Here is a 13,637-nt window from a genome sequence, read left to right on the forward strand (position 1 = left end):
AGGAGCTTACCTTCTTCGTAGACATGGAAGCATTTTCAGCTCCCTCGATCTGTAATTGGAGAATAGCAGTGCTCCACTCATCCACCACGTCGTCCATTTGGTAAGCCATGTCTTTCAGCCTCTCCAACCAACCTTGGACAGATTTTTCCTTCACTTGTCTGCGCTCTGCATCCTCAAGAACATCTCGGACGGATCGGAGTGTATCTGTGAGGCTTTGGATTTCTGCTTCAACACCCAGAACCAGAGTAAGTTCATCACGAATCTGTTGCTCAACAACGGAAGCCAAGCGCTCCAAGACGATAGAAAGGAGAGCGTCAGCCATAAGGGGGTGATGAATGAAGGCAAGTGAGAGAGCTAGTAATCTAATTTCACTGGTAAAGAGGCGATACAACACCAATAGTTGACTTCATCTATATCAACTATTTAGCCTTGGCTTATCAACTATGTGCGGAGGAAATGAGGCCCACCTTGTTTTTTCCATTTGTTATTCTCATTGGAGCTTTAGTCGATCTCTTCGGTTTCACCGTCAGATTGATGTCTTCTTCCCCGTAAAAGCTTGGAATTTTATGACAAATATCACATTGTAAGAAAACGCGTAAAGACTAAGAATTCTAGTGAAATAAAGACTAATGGAAATGAAGGAAAAGGAGTTGTGGGCCAACCTATTTTTGTTACTTAACCATATGTTTGGTTCCAGTTTTATTTATTTTTATTTTTTTGTTTTCATAATTAAGATTTTTAAAATGATTTTGAAAATTAATACTCATTCAAAACTATTATTTCATACCTCATCACAAAACTAACAATAATCCTATCTCGTCTAAACATTAAAAATTATTCAAAATTAGCAAATAATTATAAAGAATATTGTAAAAATACTTTTTTTTCTTCAAATACGAGTAAACACCTTTAATCCCAATGAAGGAAAGATCGATCACAATGTAAGGAAAATAAGATTGATTTGATGGTGGAGAAGAGAAATTGGCCTGTCAAAGAATAGATGCACTTGAGAGTTTTCAATGAGATTTAGACATAAGGATTCAAACTTGGCACTTATGTGCTAAAAATTTTAAATTATTATTATTCATTTTTAATAAAAAAATCACGAAGATATTAATATGCCTCCATTTGTAACATATACTAAAATGGTTTATTTTATTTATAAAAAATATAATTTATAATTTTATTATAATATTATTATTCATGTGTTACTAAAATTTAATTTTAATTAAAAAACTATTTTCATTTTTAATAAGATTGTAATTAAATTTAATTTATATTATATAAATTGAATTTGCAATGTTTTACAAAACCAATACAAAAACATTATTTTTAAAAATAACTTGTGTAAACAAGTTTTTGTTTTTTGTTTTTAGGAACTGTTTTTTAAAACAACTCGTCAAACACCTTCATTAATCGTTTTTTATTCAACTTAAAACAGTTTTAAAAAACATGATGAAACATACCCTAATTCTTAGTGGGATACCTGTTCCATGCAGTATAACCTTGAAGGCGTTTGCTCCCTCTTCCGAATTGTCCAACTTAGAGAGTGCACCACCAAAATTTGGTAGAACAGGCTTGTCCATGTTTTTATCTTTTGGCTGACCAAGGATTGAATAATGCTAAATTACATTTGATCTTGAGAACCCTTTGCATTAGGGGCAAGCCTGAACTGGAAAGAATGGTTATTGGGTTACTTCACTCCAATTATATAGTGGAACAAGCTTGGAAGTTTGCAGTTTTGCATCGATTCTAGAATAGAACTGCAATTGCCATGTTGGGCTATATTTTCTTTTATTATGCATGGGTTTCTGTACTCTTGTAACCATACATGCTAACTATCCTTCTAATTTTCCCCTTTTTTTATTCTCGTACTCTCCCATGTGATGCAGGTTGGCTGCGCTGGTCTCTTTGAGCGTTTCCAACTCTTGTATAACCAATGCAGGGTTGCAGCATCTGAAGCAAGTGAAGCATTTGAAGTCACTGACACTGGATTCATGCAAGGTGACTGTGAATGACATTAAGAAGCTCTAATCAACAGACCTCCCTAATCTGGTAAGCTTCCAGCCTGAGTAGTTTTCGTGATTTATTAGATATTCTGAGAATAGCTCCTGGTCAGCATGGAGCAGCTGTGTATATAAGAAGAATAAAACAGAAACATTGAATAAACTGTACATATAGGTGGATCTGAATGCGGGTTTTACCATGATGAGAATCCAAGGTTCTGATGGGTTGTTATGAATATTTTATACAAAGCATTCCTCGAACTTGTGTAGATGTGGAAGAAAATGTAGACAAGCTTCTACTGCATGGTTGGTTGGTTGTTCCTTTGTGCAAAGCTTTGTATTGAATGTGTAGATACACTATGAAAGAGAACGGAAATATAGATAAGCTTCCTTGGCATGGTTTTACATGCTCCTGCTGATCCTTTTAGGTGGTATTAATATAGTTGTTAAAAACTTATTACACATAATATGATGATATATATATATGAAAATCGATAGATATTACAATTCGTATATAAATATATATTTATATTTATATTTATTTATTTATATACAATACACGATACAATATGTGATGTTACAATACAACGATACACGATACATGCATCTTCAACTATATAATGTTTTGAAAAAATTCAAATTAATTCTTTTTTGTTAAAAGAATTTATTATATTAATGGATTAAAATATACTAAAAGATTAAAAATTAATCATAAAATAAAAAAATAGGTAAAGTAATCTTATATGAAAAGTTGCAATTTTATTATTAGATGCTATATTAGAAATTAAATAAATTTATTTTTATAATAAATATCGGAGAATTTTCATTTGATTGGTTTAAATGTTGACAATGAAAAATGATGGTGATTAATGTGTTATTTTATTTTTTATTTTGGTAGAAAAGGAATTTGAAGATAACATGTAAGACAAGTTGAAACTTTGTAGATAACAAATAAAGACACACGACATATATACATATATACATACATATATATTAGAATTTGGAACTAAAAATCATAGTTAAAAATTGAAAAAGTTTATTTTTATGAATTGTGTGATGAATTTATATATTAAAATTATAGTTCATTAATTTGAATTTATTAAAACGTTAACATTCAGTGTTTTCATATAATATGATATAGATCAACTCTTTAGATTCTATTATCTTGCATAAAATTGGATATATAATATTTTATACTTCATATTTTTATTAGATATTTGCATCTGTACATATTTTTCTATTTATTTTTCTTTATATAAAAAAACTTTCAATATATGGCACGAAAAAAGAGAAAAACGATACATAATAGTTTTGTGAGTTAACAACTATAATTATTATATGTATTGAGCTAGATTTTGCAGCCTGCTCATGGTGGTTTTAGCCTTGTTATAAGGTTGTTCAATTGTTCCTTATGTTGTGGGGCATTTCTAGAGTCTTACACTTTAGATGTGTTGGAGCAACTATTTTTTAAAATAGATTGTTTATTTTTAAAAATAAAAAATAGTTTTCTAAATTTAAAAATACTTTTGACAAATTTTATTTTATAAAGAATTATTTTTTGAGAACTAATTTTGAAAATAGGGTTTTTAAAAATATATTTTAATTATTTTTAATTGTTTTTATTTTTATCTTATTTCATTTGTTTTTTTGGGATTATTAAAAAATTATTATATAAATATAAAGAATGATTGAAAATAAAACATTTAGACAAAATTTATTTATAAAAAATATGAAAAAACATAAAAAAAAAAATTTGAGAATATTTCAAATTTAGAAACAAAATTTTGTTAAAATAAATATTATATAAGTTTTTTTGAAAAATGCTCCAAGCTTACACCACCAAAGAAAATTTACAATCTACTAGCTTTTGCTGTTTCCTAGGATAATTTAACATTTTAACATTTTACTTAATGATGAGATAGATCAAGGATTTAATCTTGATCTAATCTTCTTAATGAAGAGAATGAAAATTAAGAGACACTTAGGATTACTTTTTGTAAGTATAGTAAAAAATAACTTAATATTTCAATTAAATGAAAGAAATTAATTTTTTTTAAAATTTAAAGCATTCCTAGTCCTTATAGATTGGTATATTACAAAATTGAAACAATAAAAGAAATGAATAATAAAAGGAATAAAGGAGAGAGAGGGAAGAAAATTGCTTCTCAAGATTGGTATATCTCATTTATGGGGTGAGATACTCTCTTTTATAGTTTCACAAATGGAACCTAGAATTAAAATTTTATCACTTCACAAATTAAGTAAATGGAAATATTTTAATTTACAAAACTAAAGGTGGCGATCATCCTCTATTAATGGTCATTTATAGTATTCTTTCTTACCAGTCCATCATATTAAAAGAATATGCCTATTAAAACCTTATTAGTAAAAAATTCTTTGAGAAAAACCTAATAAAAGAAAAAGAGTACAACATTTTTATAATTTTTTTAAGTTGATCTTGGTTTGTTAGAATTACCTAGTTAAAAACTTGGTTAGTAAAAACTAATGAGATAAAATCTCAATAAAGAAAAAAACAGTATAATATATTGGCATTCTTTTAGAAACACGCTCCATTTGATGTTAATATCCTCATACTAATCTAATGATAGATCCTTGAGTTGACACATTTTAATTTTATGTATTAATCTTTTGAATGTTGAGGTTGGTAATGACTTCATGAATAAATCTACTATATTATCACTTGAACTAATTTATTGAACATTAATTTCACCATTGTTTTGGAGTTATATGTACAAAAAAACTTTTGTAGAATGTGCTTGGTTCTATCCATTAACCCCTCTTTGTCTATGCAATAGACATAACATTTATCTTCATATAATATTATTGGGTAGCCTTTGATTGAGGATAGCCCACATAATTTCCAAATATATTGGATCATAAATTTCACTTATATTTACAACTTCCTTCATGAATTACAAGTATTTTTGAATTCTTTGAAGGTATATCCACCATTGTTTGCTTGACTGATCTCCATGAAACAGTAGTACCATCACAATTAAACACATACCCTATTTGTAACCTACCTTTATGCGGTTCTCAAAGGTATCTTATATATGCATACCCAAGTAATTGTAGATTTGGTTTTCTTAAATAAAATAGATTTGTATTAATTGTTCCCCAAAGATAGCGTGATATATATTTGATACCATTCTAATGTTTTTGAGTTGAAGGAAACTGTCTTTCTAGTAAATTGTTAGAAAAAACAAAGTATGTGTGTGTACAATTAGTAAGATACATAAGTGTACCACTTGCACTAAGGTATGATACTTCAGGACCAAGTAATGCTTCATTATTTTCACAAGGACAAAATTGGTTATTTTTCACTTCAAGTAATCAAACAACTATTGAAAAGCTTAAAGGATGTGCTTCATCCATATGAAAACGCTTTAGAATTTTCTCAATGTATGTTGATTGATGTACTAAAACTCCATTTGAAGAATGTTAAATCTGCAAGCCAAGACAAATTTTGTTTTTGTAAGATCTTTTACTTCAAATTCATTTTCTAAATAATTTTCAGTTCTTGTGAGCTCTTTAGGAATCCTAGTAAGATTAAATTATCAACATATACTGTAATAATTGCAAATATGATTTTTGATTTTTTTTTTAATAAAAATATAATGACATATAGAGTTATTTACAAACCCTTTTTTTAGTAGGTAATTTGCTAAGATGATTGTATACCACATATATTCGGATTGCTTCAATTCATATAAGGACTGTTATAAGTTGATTGAACAAATGCTACAAGACTTTCTATTATTTGCTTTAGGAAATTTAAACCATTTAGGGATTGTTATGTATACATCATTCTTAGTAGATCTATATAAATATATTATAACAATATCCATGAGATGCATATCTAGTCCTACTGTCAAATTAATTAAAAATTAAAGTATGATTACGTTCATGATGGGATAATATGTTTTCTTGTAGTTAATACTAAATCTCTATGAGAAACATTGTGCTATTAATCGTTTTTATATCTTATGATTTTTTTCTTTATTGTGCTTTCCTTTTAATACCCATTTGTGCCTAATAAACTTTATGTCTTTAGGTGTTTGGACTACAAGTCACACTTCTCGTTTTATTAATGAGTTTAATTTTGCCTGCATGACTTCTTTTCATTTTGACCAATTATTTTTGTGTTAATATTCTTCTACATTTTATTGTTCAAGATCCTCATCATTTCTTATGATGTCAATTGGAAAGCTAAAATATTATTTAATAACAATATTATTTTGATTTTGTTTTTTTTTCTCTATGTGAACATAACTTATTGAGATCTCATTATTTTTAGGTGTCTATACTTCTTTAGGGGCTACTTATTCAATTTGTACCTCTTCAAGGCTTGTTCAATATGTGTCTTTTTAGGGGTTATCTAATTTATTTGTGCTTCTTGGGAGGCTATGAGTTCACTAATTTTAGATTAATATGTCATTTTTTTTGGGCTCTTCGAGAGTGTCAACTTTTCCTTATGTTTCCTTTTCTAGGGAATTGCATTTATTGAGCTAATATGTTTGTCGCTTTCAAGCATATCTTAAATTCATTTATTAATTATTTTGTGGGGATATCAATTTGTACTGAAGTATTTGCAATTGAGATATGTGACTTTGTCATTTTTTTTTATATCAATGAATGCATTTGGAAATTGGTTTGCAAGATTTTTCTAATAAATGATCCTTTAAACTTTTAGTTCACATTGATTTCTATGAGGATCAAAATGAGTTTCCTCTTTTGGGGAATTAGATTCTTTGAGTTGATAAGTTTATCACATTTCAAGCATATCTTGGATTCATTTATTAATTATTTTGTAGGGATATCAATCTATGTTGGAGTCTTTGTAATTGGGATATTGACTTAATTTGTCATTTTTTTTTACTTTAGTCTTAAGCTAATAATAATTTTTGTGCAGTTTTAGGCTATATATATATATTTTTTTTACAAAGCTTTTGTTATGAGAAAAATATAAAATTATTTCTAGATATTTTTTGGCTATAAAAGTGATCTTTATATTGCTTTTGGCTATATAATAACTTGTACACATCTAGCAATGATATTACTAAATGAGATTTGTGCATAGCTTCTGGAAATGAATAAGTAAAATAATTTGCTTGTACCTTTTGAATATATATAACTAAGTAAATATGAATAGAAATATGCGACATCTATTATATATATATATATATATATATTAACAACTTTGACATAATAATAAACCAAATTATTTTCAAAGCAACTCATATTGATAATGTATAATAAAAGAATATAAAATTCAAACAATAAAAGAAATAAATCATGTACTGAAGAAAGGAGAGAGTAACAAGAAAGAATGTTTTTCAAAATTTGATCTCTCTTTTGCAAGGTGGGAAACCATCATTTATAGATTCACAAATTAAACCTAAAGTTACAATTTTTTGCTTCATAATGAAGTAAATGTATATATTTTAATTTACAAAACTAATGGTGGTGGTCATCCACCATTAATAGCTATTCATAACAAGTAATAAGTTTTTAAGTCATATTAACTTGCATAACATGAATTATTTTGTGATGAAACAAAGATGCAAGATAAAGGGAAAAACTTCAAATTTCTAGACAGCCATAGAAGATTACATAAAGCATTTATTACAATCAATTGTCAAAATAGTCTTATTATACATACATACATCACCATCTTACATTTATTTAGCAGAAAATCCGGCGGAGATGGTAAGACTTGCTCTGGTTCTAGAAAATTTGCTTCCCATTACTATAAATCCAAGCATGATCAAACTGCACCAATTATCAAAGCCAAAAGGAATAAATCTTGTAGTTATGGATGGTAATAAAGAGTTATTCTTGTGTTTGATTGTGGAACATATATGGGAGATAATAATTTTATGGAATATACTTTGAAGTTTAGGATTTAAATTAACCTATTTAGTATATTAAGTAATCGATCAAATTTACCAAATGCATAGTGGGAGGCAAGAGAAATGGAAAAAAGTAAATGAGTAGAACATAGAAGAACAAATGATTAGGAGAATTAAAATACCATGCAATTGTTGCAATAGATTAATGTGTGTGGTTATGGATACAATAGAAAAGAAGAGAAAGCTATGTTAGAAATAGAATTACCTGCATGTAACATGAGCGACAAGAGTGAAGTGTGATGACCAATCTTCACTCCCCTTCATATTTGACTATTGGGATATGAGATATTTTTTGTCGATCCTCTCCAATATCCTGTTGGTAGCGCTGCTGTAGGAAATCGGAATCTGCGATGATTAGTTCCTGCAATGGTGTCCTCTGGAGCACATGGTCAGGTAGCCCCTCCAGCTTTGGGCATCCAAGGATTTTCAAGTAACTAAGACATGACATTATTGATTTCTCTTCTTCTTCTTCTTCTTCTTCTTCTTTTACTTCCCACTTTTCCCACTCTTTCATGTCATGAAAAGTGAGTTTCTTCAGCTTTGGAAATGCAATTCTTGATGATGATCCCAAAAACTCGCCACCAATGTGTTTCACACTTCCCATATCCGTTATTTCCAGCTTCTCTAGGACAGGAAGTTCCCCCAATGGAGGCATACGTAGGCATTTGCTGCAATACGAGAGTGCAAGATTTTTCAGCTGGGTTAATGATGACCTCATCATCCAACCATGCCATTCTGTATCACCATACCGTTGTATAGATAGAGATTTCAAGTTTGGATGGGGTTCTAGAGCTGCAGCCACACCCTTCGTCCCCTCCTTTCCATCAAAGTCCAATGTCAAATGTTGGAGGTGTATCTTATTCTTCAATTCTGCTTTTTGGGCCTCCCTTTCATCTTCCACTTTCCACAACACTCTTATTCCCAGTTCCCCTCTAAGGTTGTTCAAGTTTCTCAAATCTCCTATTTTGCATTTATTGTCACCATCACTACTTACAACGAATTCATTCAACGTTTGAAGAGAGGTTAATCTTGAAATTCCTTTTGGCAAATACTCTAGAGTAGTCAGCAAATTTTGCAGATGCCTCAGGTTAGTAAGTTTACCCATTGCTTGTGGTAGTTGTATAAGAGAAACACATCCAAAAATATTTAAGGTTTGTAAATTATATAAATCACAAATTGTTTCAGGCAATTCTCTTAAGCTTCCACAATATGATAAATCAAGGTATTTTAAATGTATCAATTTCCCTAGTGCATTAGGAAGTTTCACAATCAAAAGACAACATTGCAAATCCAATGCCCTGAGGCATGTCAGATGCGGGAAGAAATTAGGTAGGTCTTCATCTAAGCTTGAAATGACTACAAATGTGAACAAGAGGGTGTGTAGATTCTTCATTTCATAAGCGGAGGCAAAGTTTGGGTCCCAAGGTTGTCTAGTTAAGGTGGCATGACGAATTGTTTGGAAGGATATCCTTGTTCTCTCTTCTTCTGCATTGTCAACGCTCATAATAAAGCATTCATTCTTAGTCAAAAGTTGAGCAAAATCATGCACTATGTCATGCATCTTACAACTTACTATATCATTATCATCATCATCCTTTTGAAAATCTTGGAAGAAAGACCCAGCTGCTAAATAGTCGAAGTACTCTCTACCAACTGTCTCCATCTCTTTACCTCCATCAGAGTTGAGATAGTTTTGTGCCATCCACAACTTGATCAACTTATCTACTCGAATATCAGCGTCTTTTGGAAAGACAGCACAATATGAGAAGCAACGTTTAATCGCAGGAGGTAGATCATAATAACTGAGCAACAAAGCCGGGAAAAGATCTCTCTCAAACACATCCAGCTGCCATACTTCACTATTCAAAACATTCTTCCATTCTTCCTTTTTATTTTTTAAGCGCATGAGATTCCCCAATGTTTTTATAGCGAGTGGCAAGCCCTTGCATTTGTCTGCTATTTTCTCACCAATTTCTTTGAGTTCTTCGACTTGCTCCCTACTCTTCCCAAAAAAAGCTATTTGATGGAATAATACTTCAGCATGCTGCGGAGACAATTCCCCTATTGGATGCTTGTATGTAGTTCCCATCATCTTAGCAACATTATCTTTACGCGTGGTCACCAGAATTCTACTCCCTCCTACTGCACCGTAGTTGAGAGTGTTCTTCAGTTGCTCCCACAATCGATAGTCTTCAGTCCACATGTCATCTAGCACAAGAAGGAATTTCTTTCCGGCAATACATGTTTGAATTTCTTGTTGTACAGCTTCCAAATCATGGAGATTACAAGGCTTTTTTTGGAGGGTTTCAACAATAGCCCTACAAACTCTGATTGGGTCAAAAGGATCAGAGACACAGACCCAAATTCTTTCATCAAAATGGGCCTTCACCTCTGGGTGGTTGTAGGCTAGTTGAGCAAGAGTTGTTTTGCCCATGCCTCCCGTCCCGACTATGGCGATGATGTAGAGCCTTGATTTCTCTTCATCATTCTCACCCAACAGACGGCCTAATATGGCGTTTACATCCGTATCTCGACCATATACCTCCGAAACGTCAATTGCAGAGGTGGTTATAAGACGCTGTGGCTCCTGGGTCCCACTTGAGATAAAATTAAACCGGGTTCTTTCACTTGCAATGACATCTAGTTGTTGTTTTAAGTCCTTAATCTTAAGAGCAATGTCACGACGAGAAGCAACTTGCTTGAAACAAAAGCAAGGAGAGGGAATGCAGGAGCTTACCTTATTCTTAGACATGGAAGCATTTTCAGCTCCCTCCATCTGTAATTGGAGAATAGCAGTGCTCCACTCATCCAGCACGTCGTCCATTTGGTAGGCCATGTCTTTCAGCCTCTCCAACCAACCTTGGACAGATTTTTCCTTCACTTGTCTGCGCTCTGCGTCCTCAAGAACATCTCGGACGGATCGGAGTGTATCTGTGAGGCTTTGGATTTCTGCTTCAACACCCAGAACCAGAGTAAGTTCATCACGAATCTGTTGTTCCACAACGGAAGCCAAGCGCGTCAAGACGATAGAAAGGAGGGCGTGAGCCATAAGGGGATGATGAATGAGGCGGGATTTGATGGACTAATTAAGGGTGAATGAAGGGAAGTGAGAGAGCTGGTGGATCTAATTACACTGATAAAGAGGCACAGCCATACAAACCGAAGAGTTGACTTCATCATAAAAAAATTTCTTCAGAAAAAGGAATTTTGTAACAAATTTTTTCTGACTTTTCTCCTTTCCCTCTCTTATTTTATTCACTTTCCCTTTCTCGTAAAATTTGGTAAACTACACCCTTGATGCGTTGTCCTTATCCATGATTTTCAACACGGTTTTTTGAGTTCTTATATTTTTTGTAACGTTATCTGTTAGGTGAGATTACAATAAAATAAGTCTACCAGCAAGTATGAACATCTTGCTTTCCTTTTAATCTCATCTTCACGCATGTATGGTCAAATTTTGATCGCTTTCAAGATGAGCTGTGAAACTATAAATTAAGCTATTCCAAGTTGCAATTAATATTATAGATTATTACATTTCCCTTAAAATAATTCTGATTGAATAGTCTGACTAAACTTGTTGCATTGACACACGACCATTTCAATGTCTGAAATGAATTCACAGTGTTTGATGACTTGACAAAATAATTCATTTTTCTAATTATTCTTACAAGTAAATATATATATATAATTTGTATAATAAGAGAGAGACTTCTATAACTAAGGTAGCTTTCCTAAGAGGATTTATAATTTATTTTTTGTCAAAAATTCATGACATGATTTTTATTTTCCTAATTTCTACTTTCTTTTTATGATTATACCAAGTATGACCGTTGAGGTAGCAAAAATTTCAAACAATTGGTTAAATTCATTAATTAATTATTGTTCTTCCCATTCCAAGTTTTGAAAAGATTTAAAAGATGTTCGACACCTTATTAAAGTAATTTTATTTATTGTAAAAAAATTATGAGAAAAATAATGTGATGTGTTAAATGAAGAGTTTGATTGTTTTACAGTGGAAGCATGGAGTTTTATTAGTTCTTTTTAGAAATTTAAACAAAAATGTTTATGTATTATAAAAGGAAAGCAATAATAAATATGTTAAAATTAAAGAAAAAAATATTATTTAAGAAAAAATAAAATATTATTAACAAATTGTTTTTAACTTATGAAAATATTGATTGGAGTGGATTTTTTTATTGTACAATTTTTTATGTACACTTTTTTTTTTTTATGTACAAATGAAAATATATATTTGATTATGTACAATTTTTTTTATTGTTTCTATTATGTCATTCTATCCTTTTGAAACTCCCTTGATTATTTAGAGTAAGAATGAATATGGATGTCTAATTTGCCTTGTACACATTCTTTGACAAAGATGCAATGAAATTATCAAATTGTAATAAACTATTAAAAGCATCCTTTGCCTGATACATCTTTTGTGCCCATTAATAAAATAAAATAAAAAACTTTAAATTTCTTTGTTAGCACAAGGTGAAAGAGGAAGACTTCCCCAAGATAGTTGGGACTTTCATTCATTTATTTAATATGAAAGTAAGATAAAAATAAAACTAAAATAGCCTTATAAACGAGGTGGATATTAGAAATATGAGTGGTTTTGTCTCTTCAGTTTTAGGAGTTCCAATAATGAAAATTTTAAATCTAATATTAGTTCGGGAGTTCTTATCATTAAATTCCTCATTTAATATGAAAGCAAGACAAAAATAAAAATAAAATAGCCTTACCAATGAGGTGGATATTAGAAATATGGGTGGTTTCGTCTCTTCTGTCTTGGAAGTTTCAATAATGAAGTTTTTAAATCTAATATTAGTTAGGGAGTCCTTATCATCAACTCCCTCTTTATATTTGAGAAAATAACTGAGATGTTGAACTCTTAATCTCTCCCAATTGTATAAAAAATATGCGTACAAATGTTTTTTTTTTTTTAAAACATTGAAAAACTATTCCATCACTTTATTGTTTAGTTGCTTGTGTGGATCCAAGGGTTAAGGTTAAAGGTATAGAAAACATTTTATTCATAGCTACTTGTATGAACCAACCATCTGAACTAGAGGGTAAGATATACGAACAATTAAACAACTTATATAAATAATATGAGAATAAATATGGTAGTGCCTCTTCAAGTACTATAACTCCATCTACATTTGGAAATGATTCATTCTTTATGCAATTAGCTAAGGGAAAGTGACAAGTTGATCCTTCAAGTAGGTGTGATTTTTCAAAATATTTAGATACTGATTATTGTTCACACATATCCCCTAATGAAGTAAAAAATTTTGATATTATGAAGTGGTGGAAATCTCATGAATTCACTTTTCTTGTACTATCTAAAATGACACGTGATCTACTAACCCCACCGGTGTCTATTGTAGCATCAAAATATGCTTTTTCTATAGTTGGAAATATAATAGGAGATAGAAGGACAACTCTTGCAGCAGAGATGCTAGAAGCCTTGATATGTTTGAAGGATTGGGAAGATGGACACATGAGACTCCAAACTTTGGAAGATGAATTTAAAGAAGACCTCGATAAATTGGATCTCAATACAGACAATGATGTTCAAGAGATTGATGACGATTGTAGATGAAGAATGAAGATGAAAAAAAAAAAAAGAATGAAGATTGAATAAGAAGACAAAAGTGAATATGATAATTGAATATGTTGTTCTTTTCTTTTA

General features: G+C 30.7%; 2 protein-coding genes across 2 annotated transcripts; both read right to left on the reverse strand.

The window, feature by feature from the left end:
• Positions 1-8,189: 8,189 nt before the first annotated feature.
• Positions 8,190-9,044, reverse strand: LOC104880322 (putative disease resistance RPP13-like protein 1). Its single transcript, XM_010656650.1, has one exon. It carries the CDS (start codon positions 9,042-9,044, stop codon positions 8,190-8,192), a length of 855 nt encoding a protein of 284 aa, XP_010654952.1.
• Positions 9,045-9,373: 329 nt separating this feature from the next.
• Positions 9,374-10,988, reverse strand: LOC100261715 (putative disease resistance protein RGA4). The gene is made up of 2 exons (XM_010656651.2): positions 9,513-10,988; positions 9,374-9,424 (listed from the first exon to the last, which is right to left on the reverse strand). The coding sequence occupies exons 1-2, from the start codon at positions 10,986-10,988 to the stop codon at positions 9,374-9,376; spliced, it is 1,527 nt and encodes a 508-aa protein (XP_010654953.1).
• Positions 10,989-13,637: the final 2,649 nt, after the last annotated feature.

This window comes from Vitis vinifera, chromosome 9, assembly GCF_030704535.1.
Source record: "Vitis vinifera cultivar Pinot Noir 40024 chromosome 9, ASM3070453v1".
NCBI lineage: Eukaryota > Viridiplantae > Streptophyta > Magnoliopsida > Vitales > Vitaceae > Vitis > Vitis vinifera.

Bases quoted from the DNA above. Each gene is read 5' to 3' on its own strand.
- LOC100261715 (XM_010656651.2), bottom strand. From the start codon at position 10,988: ATGGCTCACGCCCTCCTTTCTATCGTCTTGACGCGCTTGGCTTCCGTT. The intron at 9,425-9,512 runs GTAAGTTGTAAG...TTGACAATGCAG, and splicing joins ATGATGATGATAATGATATA to AAGAAGAGAGAACAAGGATA.
- LOC104880322 (XM_010656650.1), bottom strand. From the start codon at position 9,044: ATGGGTAAACTTACTAACCTGAGGCATCTGCAAAATTTGCTGACTACT.